Source organism: Manihot esculenta, chromosome 5 (genome assembly GCF_001659605.2).
Source record: "Manihot esculenta cultivar AM560-2 chromosome 5, M.esculenta_v8, whole genome shotgun sequence".
NCBI lineage: Eukaryota > Viridiplantae > Streptophyta > Magnoliopsida > Malpighiales > Euphorbiaceae > Manihot > Manihot esculenta.
Genome location: NC_035165.2, coordinates 386,509 through 409,268, shown reverse-complemented (window position 1 = coordinate 409,268; position 22,760 = coordinate 386,509). Strand labels below are relative to the sequence as shown.

Here is a 22,760-nt window from a genome sequence, read left to right as displayed (position 1 = left end):
GTGGTGTCGACAATCTTATTTCGGAAATTGATCACCCACCTCATTGGGGACTTCATCTCCTCAATCGGTTTTATGATGCCAGCAGTCTTATTTTTTATACCAGTTATTTACCTCATTGAAGCCTTTATCTTCCTAACCGGTTTTGTGGTGTCAGCGGTCTTATTTTTAAAACTAGTCACCCACTTCATTGGGGTCTTCATCTTCTCAATCCATTTTGTGGTGCTGACAGTCTTATTTCTGAGACCGGTCACCTATCTTATTGAGGGCTTCATTTTTCCAATTAGTTTTGTGGTGCCGACAGTTTTATTTTCGAGACCGATCACCCACCTCATTAGGGTCTTCATCTCCTCAACCAGTTTTGTGGTGCCGACAGTCTTATTTCTGAGACTGGTCACTTAATTCATTGAGAGCTTTATATTTCCAACTGATTTTATAGTGTTAACGGTCTTATTTCTGAGACCAGTCACCCACCTCATTAGATTCTTCATCTCCTCAACCAGTTTTGTGGTGCCAGTAGTCTTATTTCCTAGACCGGTCACCTACTTCATTGTAGTCTTCATCTTTCCAGTCAATTTTATAGTGCCGGCAGTCTTATTTCCTAGACTAGTTACCCATCTAATTGGGGTCTTCATCTCCTCAATTGGTTTTGTGGTGCCGGCGGTTTTATTTCCAAAACTGGTCACCTACCTTATTGAGGGTTTCATCTTTCCAATCGATTTTGTGGTGCCGACAATCTTATTTTCAAGGCCGGTCACCCACCTCATTGGAGTCTTCATCTCCTCAACCGATTTTGTAATACCGACAGTCTTATTTTTGAGATCAGTCACCTACCTTATTGAGGGCTTCATCTTCCTAACTGATTTTTGGTGCCGGCGGTCTTATTTCCAAGACCGGTCACCCACCTCATTGAGATCTTCATCTCCTCAACTGGTTTTGTGGTGCCGACAGTCTTATTTCTGAGATCGGTTACCTACTTCATTGAAGGCTTCATCTTCTCAACCGATTTTGTTGTGTCGGCGGTCTTATTTCCGAGACTGGTCACTCACCTCATTGGGGTCTTTATCTCCTCAACCGGCTTTGTGGTGCTGGCGGTCTTATTTCCGAGACCGATCACCTACCTCATTGAGAGTGCTGACGATCTTATTTTCAAGACTGGTCACCCACCTCATTGGGGTTTTCATCTTTTCAATCGGTTTTGTGGTACCGACGGTCTTATTTTCGAGATGGATCACCTACCTCATTGAGGGCTTCATTTTCCCAATCAGTTTTGTGACCGGAGTGTAACGACCCGAAAACCGATACCCCTCTATAACGGCCCGAACCGCCACCGGCGCTAGGATCCAGATCAGCTTAAGGCCGCCGGGACCCGTAGCAAGCCAAACATACCTCCTATCACCTGGTCAAATCCCATACATGATCAAAACTTTAACATAAAAACTGAAACATATGTTGTACATACCGAGCTTGACCTGTATGCGACATAACTAAAAACATAAAGAAACCCCCATCAAAACTCTAGCTGGGTCAACATAACATACATCAAGCCGGGATTACATCCAAAGAACTAGAACCTAACCTGTGTATGCATCAAACCACAAACATAAGACCTCTACAAGGGTCCTCATCAAGCCATAGCGTGGTAAACGACACATGCCACCAGTTTAGTTCCAACAACTCAACATCTAAAATATAACATACATTATGTATTAAACAGGGACTAACCAAGTCTTGGGGCCAAGCACAGTTCTAATCGATAAACATAACTCCACTTCTCTTTACATTACATTCTCTTACAAAACATTATATCAATATACAATACATCATGTCCACACTACAAACTAAGCTATTACAAAGCCACAACCTTAACTCTTGAGACTTCCCAATCTTCCTCAGACCTGCAACACTGGGGTTAGGGGAGAGGGGTGAGCTAAAAAGCCCAGTGAGTAGAAACAAAGAAAACAGTTCATTAATTACATGCTTTCATGAAATGCATCACAGCACAAATAAATCATATCACGAATTGGACCCAACCCCAAAACATCCCTAAGCTATTTGCCCGGCCCTCAAAAAGGCACCACAGGACTTCGTAATGCCTGGCCCAGCCAGGTCTTATCCATAGGGCTAGTGGGGTCGTCCTTGGTCCAATCTCCATCAACAGTAAATAATGCAATGCTTCATATTCGTGAAACTAGTGCAATCAACCTACTATAATCATCATGATGCATGAACATGCTTTAGGTATTTGATTTCTTGAAAATAAAAGATTAAGGTTAGTTCTACTCACCTCTGGCAGACGCTGGACCGACTCTGCAACTGCTAACACTGATGGCCTCCTCGATCCCTCGGGTCCGATCCTACACAGGTGGACTCGAATGAGGTGCCAACACACTCTAAACAACTCATAAACAACTACCCAAAAACCCCCTAAAACATCACTTAAACATGCATAGAAAACAACCTTGAAAAGGCTGGACATGGCACTTTCGGCGGCACCTTCGGCGGCCGAAAGTCCCTCTCCAGAGACGAAAGTCAGGCACTTTCGGCGGCCGAACCTTCCTTCGGCGGCCGAAAGTCTGCTTTCAAGCCAAAACTCAACTTTCGGGGGCAAGGTTAGGGGGCTAATCCATGCATCCATAGGCAGGTTCGGCGGCCGAAAGCCCTTTTGGCGGCCGAACCTGAGTTCTTCCCAGAAGGGCAGAACTCAGCCATCACATGCACAACAGCCTCCCAAACCTTCCAAACACCCCAAAACAAGCACCCAACCTTACCAAAACATGCATAAACCCTTAACCACGCATAAAGGAGCTTAATAACTTGATTAAACTCCAAAAACAACATCAAAAGCATACATAGATAGCTTATGACCCACATAGGCCAAAACCATCAAAACAACCCATAATCTCACTTGCTCTTTCCCAATCATGCATACACTCTCCCACATGCATAACCTAGCCTAAACATTCAACATAGCATCATATAAACATACATGAGCATCACATAACATACATTGGGCATAAAACCCACATAAAGCCTAACATGCATATCTACCCATATTTAACCATCAAAACCTCTTAAAACTCACTTAAAACTTCATGAAATGTAAAGGAAAGCATAGATCCACGCTTACCTCTTGAAGATCGAGGGTTTGTGCGAGCTCTAACTTGGAGATGGGAGAAACCAACTCCTTGGGTCTCCAAGTTCCCAAAACTTTATCTAAGCTTGAAAACTCTTCAAAACAACCATAAAACTCATGAAAACATGAAAGAGATGAAGAAAAAACATGAAAATGGCCAAGGGAGGACAAAAACTCACCTGAGCTCGAGAATGGAGAGAAAACTCGCCCATTTCCGATCTGAGGGCTCTTTATAGGTGGTCTGCTAAACCACCTTCGGCAGCCTAACGTGCCCCCTAAACTCATGCATGTTCGGCGGCCGAACTTGACTTTCGGCGGCTGAACCTTGGTGAGTTTAAGCAACGCTTTCGGAGGCCAAAAGCGCTCCAGAAACCTTTCCATGATCGGCGGCCGAACTTGACTTTCGGCGGCCGAACCTGACAAACGCCTTCTTGGTCTTTTCTTTTCAAAACTCAAGTCTTTTCATTTAAAAAAACATAAAATCAGTAAAACCTTTTAGAAAACACATTTTACCCCTCTAGAAGCCTCTGACATCTTCAGAATTTCTAGATTCCAACGGAGATTCCGCCGGAAGGTAGGGATTCCGATGCCGGAATCTAGCCGGGTATTACACGGAGCTTCTAGGTTTATGAGCCTTGTTCTTGCTTTTAAAATTTATCTGCAAAATAAAAGCTTGCACGGAGTATATGTAATAAGAATGCTCGTTGTTAATTTAAATAATAAGATATTTAGCTTCATATTATAGTTGAATGCAAATATTAATTTTGTCCAACCATATCATCTCCTATAATTCTAAAGAATCTAATAAATAATGTTTCTATGCATAAATGATTTCGCAATTTTCACTTCTCATATCAGCATGCTTAAGCAAATAATCCCTTCCTTAAGGAATTCATATTAATATTAATCACCGATAAGAGCTTTTTAAGCTGTTTCTAAAATGCTGTCATGCTCAAGCATATAATCAGAAGGATTAATGTATAAAACTAGACATGATGACAAAAATACTTTGAACTAAAGAGATAACTGTGTAGTTTGGTTAACTCGTGCATGTCACTCCTCTTCCATGCCTGGCAGATCGCCCTTGTATCGCGTTTCCTTCTTACATCAGCGTCTACCTTTTTTTAACTTTCATTGTGTGGTTTTAGCTGCCGTTAGCAATTCTCAATTCTTTTCTTTCTCTCTTTTTTTTTTCGATTTTCTTTGTTGTTTGTCATAAGAGATTTGACCAGTTTTAAAAGGACGATGTCATTCTGAAAACGGATCATCACATTGAACAGATCTTTTTTATCATGGGTGGACTCAATTGATCAAGAATCACGAATCATTAGAATCTTGTTATATAACTCTATCTTATATATACTGACACTCCACAAATCATTAGAATCTTTTTATTTTTAGTAAATATGATTAAAAATTGAACTTAAAATATAAAAATATTTTTAATTAGTCCTTATAATTATTTATATTTTCAATAATAAAAAAATAAATAAAGTATGTTGCTTATGTTAGCAAAGTTGAAATTTGCAAAATTAATATTGAATGTTTTGTTCTAATTTTTATTCTCTTATACCTCATAATGTACACTTGTATGAATTTTCATGTCTTCTACATCATTCTTTTTATTTATTTATTTATTGGGATAAATTAGGAACATCGGCTAAAGCAAACAATTTTCAACATATAGGAAATTTCATTTATTTTATTTTTTAATTTTTGCAGAAGGAAAAGGAAAATATTCTATATTTTAAACGTGTTATTTTAATTTAGAAAAATTTAATTTAAAATATAAAAAAAACTTTTAGATTTTCAATACTTTTAAAGATTAAATTATTTAAAATCGCATTTTAAAAATAATAGTATCTTAAAGTTTAGAGTTATAAGAGTCACGCTGCTACGATTTGAAAAACTCATTAGTATTCTATCATTGAACACTATCATTAATTTAAAAAAACTAATGTGTCTATTAAAAATTGAATTGATGTGAAGTGGTTGATGTTTATACACAGTAACTTTACGAGAAAACTATAGTAACTTTAACACTTAAGTTAGTAAACTGATAAAATAACCGAATATAATAAATTAGTTATAGATGTGTAAGAATGTGTATCTTAATTTGTGCACACATCAACTTTTATTAATTATCAAATTTCTTATGAACCTGACTGATATTGACTAATTGATAAAAAATCTTAATTTGAATCTATTGGATTATATCCGCGATCAATAATTTTTCATAAAAACTTGATTTGTTCAGTAGAGCGCGAGTCTTGATAATACAACTATTAGAGTGGTTTGGTCTTTTTTTTTTTATTATGGATAAGATCTTTATAGGAGTGTATCATGTAACTCTAATTTATTGTGACAATTTATAATTTATTTTGAGTGATTATTATGTTATATTTTAAATATTTATCAATCATATGATACCATTAAATTAAATAATAATTAATTTCAATAAGAGTTCAATGGAGATCTCTAACAACTAGAAGATGAATTCAATTGAGTTAAATATCTTAAATTTTCTAATCTTTTTAATAGTTTTTGGTGCTAATATACTATATAATTAAAATTTTGATTATTCTTAAACTTTTTGTGGTAATTATGTTTGGTGGAATGCATGTATAGATTGCTAATATTTTATAAATATTAAGAAATTAAAAAAAGGGAAATGGACTATAGTTTCCAAAAAGATAATGATAGAAAACAATGTGGGTCTAATGCTTTAGGAGACAAAAGATTGTTATTGATATAATATTGCTCTATTTTTTAGAGCAAGAAAATAAACATCATAATGTTTATGAATATTTAAAATATTTTTCAAATTAAAAATATTAAAAATAAAAATATTCTCTCTGAGCGTTATTATTTTTTAATTAAAATTTTAACGAGCGACCACGAAATATTTTTATTAATTAACGACTTTTTTTCTCAGATTAACAATTCATATAATGATTTTCTTATATGCTTCTACACGTTTTTATAATATATATAATAATGTAAGTTTTCCTCTGTACTCCTTTTGTAACTCGGTACTCTCGCCTTTTCCTCTTTTTTAAACCTAACTTTTTATTTTCTCTTCTCTATGAGAAACGATATGCGTCAATTAACTATCGATAAATAAGAAAATATAGTTGTCCCTATTAATTTGACAGTCAACAGTAAGCGGCTCATCCCGTCAAAGATCGGAATAATAAAAAAAATGATCGTTTAAGATATGTTTATATATATATATAGAATTTAAAATTGGACTCACAGATTTAATATGGTAAGTGCATTTAAGTAAATTTGATAGAACTCTCATATTCTAGTCTCTCAATTTCTAATCCCCATTCTAAAAAAAAAAATTAAAATTATTTACTTATTCAAATTTTTATAATAAAGCATGTTAAATTTAATTTTAAATTAATTTTTTTTTATAAATTTGACTAATATGTATTTAAGTTAATAATTTTCTCAATGATGTTTTCTAAAGCATATTATAGTAGCTATCCATGATTTATTTTTTTATGTTGAATATTCTTCAATAGGTATGGTGTACAACTGAAATACTGCATTTCCCTTTTATGTAATAGAAATTAGAAATAGCTTATGTTTGCAAAAAACAAAGAAAAAGAGAAAAAAAAAGAAAAAATAGTATCACAGGGACTTGTTAGAAAAATAATAAACAAAAATCAACAAGTAAAGATTTACAAGTTTCACAAATAATTCATAAATCATCAAACACTTGCTCCTAAGTATATAAATATCTGTGGCAAAAAAAAAGTCTATAAACATCTAATCAAACAAATCCCATCAAATAAAAGAACCCAAATAGGAAGATCCCCACTTTCCATTATTCCATTTTTTTCTAAAAGAGAAAATAAGCAAAACAAAAAACAGCTGCTACTTCCATTTTAATATTATTTTATTTCTATATTTCCTATTGTGGATAGAGAGCTAAGTTGACAAACGTCGCCGCTTCACGGGATAACATAGGCCGCATTTAATCAGACCGTTTACATTGCACGGGATAACATAGGCCGCACTTAATCAGACCGTTTACATTGCACGATGTGCAGGTCCTAAACCCATGCTTCTCAGAGTAGATCTTATGGCTGCCATTGCACTGTGCACAAAGAACATATCTCAGCCCTCCACAAACATCACAGACGCTATTGGTAACCCACCAATCAGCTTACTCAACTCACCACTCTCATTCATCTCCTTGATCTCCTCGGCCCCACCAACATACTTCCCTCCTAAGAAAACTGCAGGTAACCTAACTTTTTTGGACGTAGTAGAGTGGCTGACGGCTGCCGGAGCCACCTTCACCAAGGTACTTCTCCTGCTCATCTTTCAAAGATATCAATGTCATTCTCTTAGAAGAACAAAATGGATCCAAATCCCAACCCCAAACCCCCAGAAGACCCTCCATTTTCCACCGCGCCTCCCCACTCCACTGCCACCACCGCAACCACTCTAAAACATTCATAATTTCACCACCTCCTAACCAGGGTGAAATTATGAATGTTTTAGAGTGGTTGCGGTGGAGTGGAAAGGCGATCCGGACACGGTGGAAAATGGAGGGTCTTCTGGGGGTTTGGGGTTGGGATTTGGATCCATTTTGTTCTTCTAAGAGAATTGCATTGATATCTTTGAAAGATGAGCAGGAGAAGTGCCTTGGTGAAGGTGGCTCCGCCGGCCGTCTTAGGGAGGTGTGAGCCCTACTTGGTTATCTCAGCCACTCTAGCCACATTATATAGAGAGAGAGAGAATGGAAGAGACATGAGACTAGTTAGGGTTACAAAGTAGGACTGGACTGGGCCTTTGGTGCTATTAAAGAAAGGGATTCTATAACTTTAACAATGGAGTTTCTGATCAAATGCTTGATTCATCATTGGTTTAAATCTTCGGAGGTCTTTAAAAATATTAGATATTCTCAATATTTATTTTAAATTTGAATTTAGTAAGAAGGAAAGTAATTATACATAAAGTCAAATTTGCTTGGAAAAATTTGAAGTTATGGTAATTAATTATTTATGAGTTTTTAATATTAATATTTGCAAAAAAGATGTCAGCCAATTGGGAAAAAATGACAATGCAGTACATGGTAATATTTTTAATTCCTTGGTTTCGGGGATATTCAGAGATATGAAATATTTATTCTAAATTTGGATTTACTAAGAAGGAAAGTAATTATATATATATAGTCAAGTTTGCTTGGAAAGATTTGAAGTTATGGTAATTAATTATTTATGGGGTTTTAATATTAATATTTGCAAAAAAAAAAGGAGCTAATTGGAAAAAAATGGCAATGCAGCACATGGTAATATTTTTAATTTCTTGGTTTCGGGGATGTTCAGAGATATGAAATATTTATTCTAAATTTGAATTTAGTAAAAAGGAAAGTAATTATATATATAGTCAAGTTTGCTTGGAAAAATTTGAAGTTATGGTAATTAATTATTTATGAGTTTTTAATATTAATATTTGCAAAAAAGATGGAGCAAATTAGAAAAAAATGATAATGCAGCATATGGTAATATTTTTAATTTCTTGATTTCGGGGATATTCACTAGTAGCGAGAGGGGTGCATTGAGATCTGCCAATCCCTAAATAATTTTTCTCAGCTAATGTGGAGAACTCCAATAAAGTTTGTTTACGACTATAGAACTTAATTGTGCCATATGTATGAGCAAATGCATGTGCAGGAACAACTCAGAAATCATTATTGAAATTTTAATATCATTTCTAGAATAAAAGATGTCGATCACAATGGTTTCTTCCCGCTACTTCCATCTTAGTAAGGAAAAAAATATTTTTTAGTGTATATGGTATAAGAAAACTAATTAATTTTTTAATTTTAAAAAATATATTAAAATATTTTTAATATTTTTTTAAAAAATAATTATTATTTTTTATTAATTTTAAGGTTAAATATTTTAAAAGAATTTAAAATGTTATGAATATAAAAAATTAATTAATAAACTTTTTAAATATCTAAAATATTAATTAATAAATTTTTAAAATTATAAAAATTAAATAGTAAAATATTTAATGAATAAAATTAACCTAATCATTTACTAATAAATGTTTTAAAATATTTAAAATATTTTAATATATTTTTTAAAATTAAATTTTTTTATAAAAATTAAGTAATAATTTTTTCTTAATGCTTAATATTTTGATTTAGTGATTAAAAAAATAAATTATAAAAAATTATCTTTTATATTCAACTAATCACTAACACAACTGCTATTCCCAACTAAATAAGGTGAATAATCAGTTAATAGTTTAATAAAACGGTTAATATTACAGAAAAAGACTCTTATCATCAATTCTTATCCATATGCTTATATGATTTTTCCTAACCTCATCCTAAAATGAGTTAGATGAATAATCATCCGTCCTTAATAAGTGAGGCTACATTCAAAGTATCTAATTTGCATCCTAAACTTTTATTGAAAAATGAGAATTATCAGTATGGACTCACATTTAAAAATTAGAAAATGGGGAGCAAACAAAAGGAATTGCATTCCCAATTGAGTCATGGTTCGGTTTTTATTTTGAATTTAAATAGTAATCTGTTAGGTTTTGAAGCAAAATTAAAATAAAATCAACATCAATTTAATTAAGTTATTTTATTTTTCTTTAAATCAAATTAAAATTTGCTGTATGTCACTTGAAATCGTTGAATTGAAATCAATATTTAAGAATTTTAGAATATGGGCTTAAATCTCTAATTTCATCTTTCACGTTGACCTTAAATTGACCACCATGCATTACATTATTTATTTAAATTGAGTAGTAGCTTTTTATGATACAATATTTAAATTTATCTCGTACTTTTTTTAATGTTGTTTGTTATAAAATTGACAAAATAAAATAAGATAGAGTTTAATTTTTAAAATTTAATAAATACTCACCCGAAAGCATTCTACATATTAGTATATTGACTAATATTATTATTAATAAAATATTGTTTACTATAAAATTGACGAAAATATTTTTTATAAACCAATAAATCAATAAATTGAGTTATTTTTAAGTACATTTGATGGGAAGTATATATTTGGATCCAATTTATTATAGATTAATAAATTTTTAAAATTATAAATAATAAATTATATTATAAAATAATAAATAAAATTCACTTTAATATCTATTTTTTTTTTTTGAAATAGGGGGTTGGGGAGTAGAACCTTAGACCTCTCAAATCTACTAGAATGCACTTTCTACCGGGCTAAATCTCGAAGTGCCTTTAATATCTATTAACTTCATAATAAATCTAATTCACTTAAAAATTTCTCCTTTTAATTTTCCCATTTTGATTCAACTTGTGCACCACTAATCTATCCAAACCGAATTTTGATGAGTCAACTTTTAAAACTAAAATGGTTTTTAATAAATACATTTAAAACTGAATTTATGAGAGAAACATTTACAAACATCAATAAAATGTGTAATATAACTATATATTTTAAATTTAATTTAATTATTTATTTTTAAAGCATAAACAATGATGTGATTTAACAAATCATATAAAATGAATTTCATTGTTCATCTCTCTAAAATAATAATGAAAGGACATTCACAAAAAACCACCCTATGCAAAATCGGTTAATATTTTTAATTACCCAACACTCTTTCTAAGACTCCATTTATTAGAAATTATTTTCATGGTTTGTAACCCTTCAAAAAATTGATGACTAAAAAATATTTTCATAATCGAATAAAAAAATTAAGCATTATTTTGAGAATCTTATTAATAATATTAAATTTTATACATAAATTTATTAATATCTTTGTTTTTTTATTGCAACTAAACATTAGGAAACAATTTATTATTTTGAAAAATGTCTTTCATATAAAATTTTCATATATAATTTATTTTAGGCTAACAAATAAAGGTTAAATTTAACATTCTTAGCGAGCTCACTTGAATTGCTCTTATGCGTACGAGTGAGACTGCCCATGTTTTTGCCTAGAGCAGGTTCGAATATTAAGGTCGCTGTTTCCTCCATTTCTGTTAGATCTGTATAAATTGTTCATCTCTCCTTTAGGAGGCGGGAAAGTAGGTGCCCTGATGATTGGTGAGTGATTCTGGTTTTTAAATTAGAGGTGTGCTTTTTATCATGGCAATTACTGTGTTCTAGTAAGTTCATTGCTCTACAGCGAGAGTGACTGCACTCACTTGTCAATGGCTCATGGGCATATGCACGGTGAACTCTGTCGATCTTCCTGATGGAACCTCGTGTGAAAGTGGAGTAATTATCCAATTTTTCCTTCTGATATAATGGAAATATCGATAATGTCTTTCAATTCCTGATTTATCAAAACTAAATTTTGGTTGATTTATTGGTCATTTGTGAAGGTTTTTGTAGAGAGATGCAAGTATTTAGAAGAAAGCAAATGCGTAGGCATATGTGTTAATACATGTAAACTTCCAACACAAGTAAGCATACATCATGTTTGATGAGTTCTTAACGAGTTCCTGCTGCCAAGGTTTATTTTTTCTTTCTTTTTCCTTTTTTCTTTTATCCTCAAAACAGTTTGTATCCATCTGTTGCCAAGTTTACTGCTGGATAGAAAATTTTTTTCTTTGTTCTTTTTTTTTTGTGTGTGTGTGTGTAACATTGCATTTAACAGATTTCGTTACTTTCTACAATTTGATTGCCTAGACTTTCTTCAAGGATTACATGGGAGTGCCCTTACTGATGGAGCCAAACTTCACAGATTATAGTTGTCAGGTACCTAATCCACCATATTTCCTTTAAAACACTGATCCTATTCTGTTTGTTAATAGGAAAAAAGGTTCGCTTATATAGGCAGAAAGTGAAGATGCCAAATCACCACTTATTTTTTTCTGACCTTACGTGGCAGTTTAAATTTGGGGTTCTTCCTCCACAACCTGAAGATGATATCACGCTCAAGGAGCCTTGCCTTGAAGTTTGTCCGATTGCATCTCGAAGGCGGCAAGTTGCTCAAACTCAAAGCACAGATGTAGGGCAGTGCCCAAAGGCATAATTAGAAAAAAAAAAGTTACTTGATAATTAATCAATAACTCATTAAATATCTCTTGATAATTACATCTACTTGGTTCAGGTTGCATACAGCACATTACAGAAATGCATCTACAATAATATAACTAATCTGTCATTTCCACCCTCTATTGAGTTTATACAAGGAACAGCCAATAAGTGATCAGATGTTATTTGCTATAGCACAAGCAGAGAGGGAGCACCCATGCACTCCAATGCCAGAAAGTTGAAGATTAGAAAGGACTCAAAAATATTTGTTGAATTGGAACTGAAAGCTGAGGGAAATACTAACTGATGAAGAACCATGGCACCAAGACCCATTCAGCAATCAAGAGCCCTTGGCATAAAGGCGCCATGACTCTGGAACCAGAGCCTCCGGCTCTAATTACAAGCAACAAAAAGCTAATTATGTTCCTTCGGATTTACCCCTTTGCTTGACCGCACGTGAACAGAACACGTAAAAGTGACCATGTCCATATGGGAGAAAAGCGTGCTGCTTATGACATACACACGCACATATATATATATCCATACACACACATATCTTGCAGTTCGTTGATCTGGCTGACCAAACAACAATTCACCCTCCTCTAAATGGAATTTTTTTGGGTCATGAGAAAGAAATGTGGTGTTCGTAGTAACTGGGCAAGGATACACAGACACCGTACTATTAAAATCAAGAGAATAGGAAGAAATCCATAGTTTATCAAGAGGCCATTATAAAGAAAAAGAAACCCCACCACTCATCAGAACAGAAAAAAAAATTGAACTAAAGAATTATGTTAGAAAATTTACAAGACATCCACCTACAGACAAATGGAATGTTAGCTTTCTATGAAATTATATAACCAAAAATCTAATTTCCTGCTATGAACCATGGCCAGAAGAAGGAAAGCATGCTGATTAATATGAACTAAAATATGAAACCATACACAATTAGTAGATAAGCATGACAATGAAGAGACTCACTCAGGATAATAGTCATACAGAGATTTCAAGTGTCATCCTAGAATAAAGAAGTTCTCATCCATGTGAGAGCTGCATCAATGATCCCAACCAGATGGCCTCTGCCTTCCTCTACCCCTATCCTTGGAACTGCAAAACCAGAAGGAACAAATAAACTTAGTCAGCATCGAGATTGAAATTAAATAAAAAGGAAAAGGAAATGACAGTTGAACTGAGAAGCATAACCTTTCCATGTGCCGACTATGATTTCCTCCAGTATTCTGACCAATTGTCTGAGTTCTATTTACATCTCCAGTAATTGAACCACCAGAGACAAAACCGGGTAGTGAGGTGGTTGTCCCAGTTCTATTTGCATCTCCACTAATTGAACCACCAGAGACAAAACCAGGTAATGAGGTGGTTGTCCGAGTTCTATTTATGTCTCCACCAATTGAACCACCAGAGATAAATCCAGGTAATGCTCGTCCCTTGTTGGCACTAGAACTTTGAGAGTTTGATGAAGCAGCAACAAAATTACTCTTGAATTGACCTACCATCCCTGTCCTCAATGAACTAACTGCAGCAGATCCACTTGGAGCTGCATGAGATGGAGTACTATTGGTTTCCGGATTATAGCCAATGCCAAGACCATAATCCACTCCACGCACGCCTCTACCACTTCCACTCCTCCCTCTACCCTTTTTCCCACCTGCACATGTAATTAGTTCATGGGAGGTTTAATAAATCCAGAAAGAGTTAGCTTAAAATAAAAGTTTAAATTACATGTTATATATTCTGTGTTTAAGCACTTTCTATCCCATGACAGAACCTCAATTGCAAATTGCAAGACAAGCTTCAGGACACATTTTTCGCAAAACCAATAAAAATCCCTTGATAATATATTTTCAAAATGAGATGATTACAAGATGTGCTAAACCTCAACCTCACCAAGAATCTTATTACAAGCAAGCAATTAGAATTACACCATATATTGCTAACACTGAAACTGTCAAATGCAAAATAGGAAAAAGCATACCTCCTTTTCTTGCATCACGTTTGGACCTGAATCTTCCATCCTATTGATTTACATGGCAAATGTCACTCAATAATCTTAGGTATGCTATGGAAAAAAACTGTCGTAACAGAGGAAAAGCACGACATGATGCCAATGAAAACTTTTGTCATTAAACATTGATAATGATACAAATGCACACCAAGAAACAAGAGTATAAAAGCAATACAATATTAAAATTAAGGTAACGACACAACAGAGAACACCTTAAAATCAATGGTGCCTGAAGCATCATCTACCAAGAACATTCCCAATGATGGCTTTTCTATGCTAGAGCAGTTGTTCACTCAGATATGTCCACTACCCTAAAAAGACATGCCATATTTTAGGGATAACTTATTCTTATATCTTGTGAAGGTTGTGAACAGACCTTGTTAATTAGCAAGTTACTCCTGTCATCCTCAATGTCTAAAAATATTTGTCTACTATCTCATTTGCAGGAAAAAGAATGATTGTCTGAATGGAAGGAACTATGATCCTCAACATCTCATAAATACCTAGTTGACTGTTACATGAAATCAATGGTTACTGTTACACTCACTCAAATAAATAATATTATGCATGGGCAGTGGTTTATCCACAAAAGAACTCAGTGGGGACAATCCACATATATATATATATATATATATATTGGTGTACCAAAAAAAATTATAACTATTTGATTTAAATGTAGGCACATTTAGAATTTATTAAGCACAAATGCATGTATTGATATATTAATGTGTCAAAAATCATAATCATTTGATTTAAGCAAACACATCCTTAAAATTTAGTGGGCCAATTCAAAGAAATATTATGCAAAATTACCTTCATAGCAAGATCCATAAGTTCCATGGACACATTCTGACCAGCAGCAATCAAACTGTTAACCAATTCACCTGCAAAATGTGATTCTTTCTGAGTTATAAGAGTGTATGCAATTCCATCTTTGTCACCAGCACGACCAGTCCTACCAATACGATGCACATGCATGTCCATGTCTCTAGCAATATCAAAGTTCACCACTGACTTGATTGACTTGATGTCAAGTCCACGAGCAGCAACATCCGTTGCAATAAGAACATGATAGATGCTAGATTTAAATTTTTGCAAAATCTCCATCCGAGAGGCCTGGTCTTTGTCACCGTGAAGAGCTGCAACTTTAAACCCCTTCTGAGCCAATTGTGATTCAATTTCATCCACGGTAGCTTTTTTAGAACCAAAAACTAGAACATCACCATCATCAATCATCCCAGGCAATTTTTCAAGAAGCCAAGGCATCTTCTCTGCATCAGAAGGAAGAACTTGAACAACCTGAGTAATATCTTCATTGGCCATTCCCACCTCCCCCACCGTCACTCTTATAGGATCAGTGAGAACCTCCCTAGCTAACTTTTCAACTTTCCGGGGCATTGTAGCTGAAAAGAGTAAGGTCTGGCGGTCTGGCCTAATCTGACCAACAATGGACCTTATTTGCGGCTCAAATCCCAGGTCAAACATTCTATCAGCCTCGTCAAGTACCAAGTAAGTTGCCTTCAACATATTCAGTGCCTTCATCTTTAACATGTCTATTAATCTTCCCGGAGTTGCAACAACAATTTCACATCCTGCTTTGAGTTCTTTGAACTGATCAAGCTTTGACATCCCACCATAGACAGCAGAGACACGTATCCCATGTGATTTAGCAAATTTCTTGGCTTCCAAATATATTTGGTGAGCTAATTCTCTAGTGGGTGCACAAATCACCCCAATTGGACCCTCTTCTTTCTGAAGTTCAGGTTGATCCACAATATGTACAATCATGGGAAGCACGAAAGCAGCAGTCTTACCAGAACCAGTTTTTGCTATACCAATTATATCTCTCCCAGAGAGCACAATAGGCAATGCTTGGCACTGAATGGCTGTAGGCTTTTCATAAGCTTGTTTTGCTATAGCATTCATAAGTTGTGATGAAAAACTACAGTCTTCAAATGACTTGATTGGCCTGGGTACATCAAAACCTGAAACATGGATAGCCAAACTCTTGCGGTATTCTGCAACATCCTCCTCACTCATCTCTGGAAATTTGAACATCAATTTCAAAATTTAATTAGTTAAAAAAATAAATTGCTCAATAAAACAAATAACACATTTCTATTTATGAAATTATTAACCAATAAAATTAAGAATTATGATGCCGTGAATAACAAGGGCAACATCTTCGAATTCAAGTAGCATTGTAGCAATCAACTAATGGAGGAGAGCCCGAAGGGAAACAATATTTCCCCAATCATCCAAGGATATAATATGATCAAGATGATTTATAGACAAAGTCCAGTAGCATTCAAAGGAGACTCGTACATTTTTCCAGCTGAAATTTTCATGTTACGGTCTACTAATTTAACCCCTAAAAGTAAGAGAAATTCAATTATAATAGATGTAAATAACAAGCCACCATAAAACTAAAAGCACATGTGATAAAAGAAGCAATTCCAGACCACAATTGAAAGTAACATTCTCTTCCTAACCTTTATCATCTAGTATCCAATCATCAATATTGCAGCAACCATAAAATTACAACTTATTTCATTAAAATTTTACCTGATATTGATGGTTTCTCCTCATAAAAATCCTTACTAAAAGATTCATAATCAATCGAGCTATGATCCAGAGCTGGAATCGGCTCTATCTTCTTTTTATCGACCACCACTGGATTATCATCCGAATCATACTCCAACATCCCCGCATCCACTGCTTTCGCCACTGCGTAAACCTCCTCATCCGAATTATAACCTGCGTGTAGCGCATCTGCCGCTAACGTCAAGCCTATATCCTTCTTCGCCTTCAAGAAGCTCTCCATGGGATCATCATCTTCGTCATCCCTATACCTCTCCAACTTCTCTTTCGGCTGTGGAGGCGGGGCCGCCTTCATCTCCTCGTGTATCCCCTGCATGAACGCGTCCAGAGGGTCAATTTCGTCATCTCCAGCTCCGTTGTCTTTGTTATCATCAGCTGAAGTGTCCTTCGAATTGTCATTTTCAGCGTAATCGATGTTGTCGAGGTCTGTGTCTTCATAGTTGTCGTGGCCATGGCGCGAGGAAGGAGGAACATATAGCCGCTGCGGAGCTTGGGATCTGTCGAAGTTGTAGGTTGCTTGGCGGTTTATCCCAAACCCTTCGAATCCGAATTTCCGCTTTGACATGCTTCCCAGTCCCGACAAGATTGTTCAAGTGAAGAGTGCAGAAAACCCTAGATTAACAATCGTAGAAGAGAACTAAATCGATGTATAAACCCTAATTGAGAACTGAGAACTTTGGTTTTGGTATGGAAATTGGAATTTTCAGAACTTGGAGTCAGATTCAGAACTTGAATGCTATTATGGAAGGGTAGCGCGCTGGTTGTTCACGAGTCACGACGGAGACGGAAGAGGTGAATGATAGCGCACTGCATTTCCAGTTGCCCGACCTTACAATGGGCTTATCCAAGTGGGCCTTAACCCAAATAAATCGAATATGGTATGTGCGGATTACAAAATGGCTGAATGCCCAATCTGCCCTTCCAGAGGAGGTGAAAAAATTTTCACCCTTATTCAACTTTGGCCGATACAGTTTTCTTATTAGTTTTTCCCCCTTTTCGAGAGTTATAATTCATTGATTTAAAAAAAAGCCCTTCAGCAGAAATTAGATAAGATTAAATAATGGGTTTAACCCTAAAAAAATAAGTCCAATCTTAATACAATGGACCTATATTCAAGTCAAACTTAAAGAAGAACCAATCCGCAACCATCAGGACTGCTTATACATCTAGTAGAGGAGAAAATCTAGTAGAGAAGGCATGAGAAATGAATCCTAGCCAGCTAAATAATGTGTTCACCGTTCACCCATCTTCACCAACAAACATAAGTCGACAAGACACAGTGGATGAGCCCACAAAGAAACTTCTCAAAAGTCAAACCTCGAAGATCCCCCAATAACCATGAATAACAAGAACCTAACAACTAAGAAACACACCTTTATATCGCATCATTAGGAAGGAAGATAAGTATAGCTGGCTTGGCTGGCTGTACTTGGCATTGAGAGTTAGTCTCTAAGAACAGCCTTCATGAATGACCTGCTAGAAAACCCCACCCTCTCATATCTCAAATACCAAAGTAAATATAGAGAGGTTCTGTTATAGCTTTTAATCTACTCATATATGCACTATTACACAATGAATAAACACAAACAAATAAATACTTACTCAAAGCAATCTTATTATTTTTCTATTTAAAATTAAAATTTTTACAAAAATATAATTTAATTCAATTAAATTCTTTTTTACTAATAATTTTCTTTAAAATGAAAGAATTTAAATATTTTACTTCTGGTGGTATAAATAATTTTGCAAGAAAAATTTTAAATAAATTTTTATAAAATCATTTATGATTTCACCTTCATGCATAATAAAAAATTTTAAAAAAAATAATTTAATTCAATTGAATTTTGTATGATTTCGTCTCTCTATGCATAATAAAAAATTTTAAATTTTTTTATTTTAAATAAAAATTTTTTAAAAAAAGTTTTAATTTAATTAAATTCTTAAAATATTCGTAATTTGAAAATTAAAAAATCATTTTAAAATAAATTGAAATCTTAGATACTTTATAAGAATTTATTTAATTTTTTTTACAAGATAAATCATATTAAATAAAAGAGAAATTTGATAAGCAAAACTAATTAAAAAGGGGCATTTATACGTATTTGAAATTGAAGAATAAGAAACCATAACTTCGGATAGAACAAATAGTTATTTTCCTTCTAATGAGGCATCAAATGAGTGACATATGACAAAGGAAGCTGAGCCTCAAAACAAGAAACCAAAAATTGAGAGAACATTATTTCTATAAACCAATTAGAGAGATTGTTAAATAGAAATCATCATTATCGTAGAAAAATATTTTGATTTTCACTACTACAAAGGATTTCTTCTCGATTGTTTTTTTCTTTTTTTGAAATAAACATTAAAAATTATGAGAATAAAATTTAAAATTTCTCATATTTATTCAGATGCAATTTCTATAAGTGCCTTCATAATTGTTATCTATCATTTGATTAAATATTTGAGCTTGCAGAGCCTTATACTTAGGATGAATACACTATTTGAGAAGTACATGAGAGAGTGTTAGATACCCAACATCATCTATGACATTCATCTTTTTTCTCGATTTCCTTTCTCAATTTCCATAATTCTTTTCGCTTATCTCGCACTCCACCACAACAAACCAATTTTATTTTTGTATGCACCAGAATTAGGCTCTCTTTTATATCAATCGACAGAGCTAAGAAGTCCAATGTGAGTATTGAAATTGCTTGCATTATCATTGTAGTTTGCCCTAAAAAAAAAACTGACGATTGTAAAAATTAAGCACGGGCAATTTTGCAAAAGTTAGCAACCAACTTCACCCTCTCTGTGTAATTTTTTTTTTCATTGTTTCTTGTATGAGCTGACGGAGGAGGAGAGACGGTATTGAATGAAATCGCATGATAAAGAATGACTCCCTTTTTCAAAATTCAAATGCTGATAAGCACGTATCAAAGCCAGTTTCTATAAACAAAATAAAAAATTCCACATTTGTTGAATTCATAAAACACTAAATATGTCTAATTTGATGATTAATTAATTTCAATTTTGCTTTTTTTTAAAGATTTGAGAGTTTAAAAAAATAAAATAAAGGAGGAATTAAAGAAAATTTAGGATGAGGAATGCGAAGGATTAAAGGGTGGAGGGTGAAAGAGAAGGAGGGAGGGTTTATGGGAGCTTCGGATTAAGAGTAAAGCAAGCTGAGAGAGCTAAACTTGCACATAGATCAGAGAAAGAGAATAGAAAGAATATAAAAGAGCACCATCTCTTATATTTTTTTTTAAAACAAAAAATACTATTTAATTTTTTATGATATAAAAAAATTTATTAATTGATTTTTTTATTTTAAAATATATATTAAAAAGTCTACAATATTTTAAAAAGTTTACTAATTAATTTTTTTATTAGTTTCATTAAATATTATAAAAAAATATAAAAATCTTTTGATAAAAAATAATTAATTAATAAATTTTTTAAAAATCTGAAAAATTAATTAATAAATTTTTAAAAATATAAAGGTTAAATAGTAAAATATTTAAAAAGAATTAATTAATAAATTAATTAATAAAATTTTTAAATATTAAAAATATTAAAAAATTTTAATGAAATTTTTAAAATTAAAAAATTAATTAATAAATTTTTTAAATAATAATTTTTTTAATTTAAACTTTTCGAGAATAAAATATTTTCTAGCATTTTTAAATATATCTTGAAATTAAGTTATTATATATATATATATATATTATGAATTATTGATCGAAAATAATAGTATAACAAAAAATACTTTCACTGTATATTAATATCACATTCATAGATTATAATGACATTTGGAGCAGCAAAATTACATCAAATTACACAATGTTTAAGGAAAATTATTATTTAATTTTAATATGTAAAAAGTGATTAGTTAGTTAATTTATCAATTTTAAAAGTATATTGAAATACCTCTAAAAATTTTAAAAATTTATTAATCAATTTATATTATTATATTTTTAATTTAATACTATTATTTTTAATACTAAAAGGAAAAAGATAAAAAATTATCTAATAAAATTACCTTTCTTTTTTATTAAATAAATAATCAAAACAACTGAAGTTATTTTATTTATTTTTTAATAAATTATGTATAAATTAACTAAAAAAATTTTAAAAATATTATAATATATTTTTAAAATTAAAAGTTAATTAATGAATTTTTCATTTTTCCAAAAACTTTGTGCTTTGTTTTTAGGGAAGAAAAAGGAGCAATTGGCAAACGCCACAATCTAACAGACTTCGGAAAAAAGGAAAAAGAAAAATCTAAGTCACCTTCGGAAAAAAAAAAAAAACCAACAGACAAGTACAAAAGTGCAGTCAATGTTAAAAGAAAAATAACTGAAAATTATATAATATTAAAATTTCATTTATATATAAAAAATAATTTATATTTAAAAAATATTTTTATATAAAAAATATTTTTATTTTTTAGAAAAAATATTTTTTATCAAAATAATTTATTTTTTATTTAATTTTAATTTATAAATTAAAATTTATTAACATTTTTATTTATAGAAATTTTAATAAAAATGTTAAAATATAAAAAATAATTTTCGCTTTTAATTTAATAAAAATAATAAAGTATAAAATATTATTTTATTTATTTTCTTTAAAATAATTTTTTTAATTAGAAAAATATTTTTATTAATTAAAATTTTTAAATATTTAAAATGTTAATTTTTTTTTAACACAGAACCGAATTTAAATTTAATAGAAAAAAAAATTCAGATAAAGCGAAAAAGAGGACAATGACGACTGTGGGGGGCACCACGTACATAAAATCTGGTGCCCCGAGTAGCGGTAGCCTAGTAGATCTTGTCTCATTCTATTTGATGATCGGGTATTGTTTCCTCCTTATACGTTTTTTGTCAACATTTTACGCATGGGGGATCCTATCTATCACATCACGTGGGGCTCTTTGTACGTAATCTTCATTTTTATTGATACATCCCCATTTAAGAATTTTTTTTCTTACCACGCAGATATTTTCGCATTTCACAAAATTTATTGAGCTATATACAAAAGATTTGTTTTTCGTTTTATTTATTTATTTTATTTTTAGTGAATTTCTAATCTTGATCTTCTCTTATTATGAGTAAAGATTTATTAGTTATTTTATTTTATTTATTTTCTCGATAAAGATTATAGACGGAAAATTTTATAGATATTGTTTGAAAGTATTTTAATTTAATTTTCAGAAATATTGTTCTCATTGATCATTAGAAAACAACTATATCCTGCCACATTTCTCTTTGTCAATGTAAATTAAAGTGCATGTGCTATTCTTCTGGTCTATTATATTTATATGTAGTTATTTACTCCTTCTTTTTGTATTGATCATTTTCATATGAATTTTATTATTGACTTGTATTGTCTTATATTTTATAATAAAGAAAATACAATTGTATGCTGCCGATTAAACAGTGATCAAACAGTTTTTTCGGTGATGTTTGTGTATTTTTTAATTTTTGAATATTTTATTTAGTTTGAGTTAGTTTAATTTAATTTAATTAATTTTTAATTAATTTTTTTATTTAGTTTAATTTAGCCTAATTGAGCCTTATAAGATAACTTTCAATTTCATCTATTCAATATTTACAATAACCATAACAAAATATATTTATTTTAATTTTCATCTAGTGTTCATGCAAAGCCGATCCTTCCAGCGGATTGAGATGCTGGGTCGTAGATTGGATGGACCTGTTGATATTTGGTCGCTAATTTGTTTCCATTAAACTTGTACTAATGTCGGTTTTCAATTTAATTTTTTTTCCAATTGGAAAAAAAAAAAAGAAAAAAAAAAAGAAAAGAAAATGACACTCTATGGAAGAAGCGTGGACCGGCAAATCAGGGAATTTACTCGCATCATTTCCAAACCCGAACAAATAAAATAATGCCATTCTTTCACCGTTAATAGGTACTTTTCCGTTAACGGTCACGTTAGATATAAAAGCCATTGTCCAGTGCCCACTGC

The 22,760-nt window shown here is 32.2% G+C and overlaps 2 protein-coding genes and 1 long non-coding RNA gene across 5 annotated transcripts in view; 1 reads left to right on the top strand and 2 right to left on the bottom strand.

The window, feature by feature from the left end:
* The window catches only part of LOC122723620, a 57,372-nt gene extending 49,973 nt beyond the window's left edge, over positions 1–7,399 (bottom strand). The window contains exon 1 of the long non-coding RNA XR_006350607.1: positions 7,299–7,399. This is a non-coding gene — a long non-coding RNA (uncharacterized LOC122723620). The remainder of the gene's footprint in view (positions 1–7,298) is intronic.
* Positions 7,400–7,638: 239 nt separating this feature from the next.
* LOC110614458 (beta-carotene isomerase D27, chloroplastic) lies at positions 7,639–12,285 on the top strand. The gene is made up of 6 exons (XM_043956412.1): positions 7,639–7,830; positions 11,109–11,208; positions 11,291–11,382; positions 11,490–11,570; positions 11,797–11,865; positions 11,999–12,285. The coding sequence occupies exons 1-6, from the start codon at positions 7,639–7,641 to the stop codon at positions 12,140–12,142; spliced, it is 678 nt and encodes a 225-aa protein (XP_043812347.1). The 3' UTR covers positions 12,143–12,285.
* Positions 12,286–12,905: 620 nt separating this feature from the next.
* LOC110614990 (DEAD-box ATP-dependent RNA helicase 24) lies at positions 12,906–17,607 on the bottom strand. 3 transcript variants are annotated; one of them, XM_021756690.2, is made up of 6 exons: positions 16,733–17,606; positions 15,127–16,209; positions 14,981–15,051; positions 14,138–14,177; positions 13,348–13,810; positions 12,906–13,251 (listed from the first exon to the last, which is right to left on the bottom strand). In XM_021756690.2, the coding sequence occupies exons 1-6, from the start codon at positions 17,331–17,333 to the stop codon at positions 13,200–13,202; spliced, it is 2,310 nt and encodes a 769-aa protein (XP_021612382.1). In that variant the 5' UTR covers positions 17,334–17,606; the 3' UTR covers positions 12,906–13,199. The 3 variants fall into 3 exon arrangements, 2 of the variants coding, with proteins under 2 accessions (XP_021612382.1, XP_021612381.1); XM_021756689.2 differs by having other exon boundaries at positions 14,981–16,209; XR_002487878.2 differs by lacking the exon at positions 14,138–14,177 and having other exon boundaries at positions 14,981–16,209; positions 16,733–17,607.
* Positions 17,608–22,760: the final 5,153 nt, after the last annotated feature.

Coding starts and splice junctions, on each gene's coding strand:
- LOC110614458 (XM_043956412.1), top strand. CDS start 7,639: ATGAATGTTTTAGAGTGGTTGCGGTGGAGTGGAAAGGCGATCCGGACA. Junction 7,831..11,108: donor CCGCCGGCCGTCTTAGGGAG/GTGTGAGCCCTA, acceptor TGCCTAGAGCAG/GTTCGAATATTAAGGTCGCT. Junction 11,571..11,796: donor CATGTAAACTTCCAACACAA/GTAAGCATACAT, acceptor TTGATTGCCTAG/ACTTTCTTCAAGGATTACAT.
- LOC110614990 (XM_021756689.2), bottom strand. CDS start 17,333: ATGTCAAAGCGGAAATTCGGATTCGAAGGGTTTGGGATAAACCGCCAA. Junction 14,178..14,980: donor TTATGGATCTTGCTATGAAG/GTAATTTTGCAT, acceptor GTAAATCAATAG/GATGGAAGATTCAGGTCCAA. Junction 13,811..14,137: donor ACGTGATGCAAGAAAAGGAG/GTATGCTTTTTC, acceptor TTACATGTGCAG/GTGGGAAAAAGGGTAGAGGG.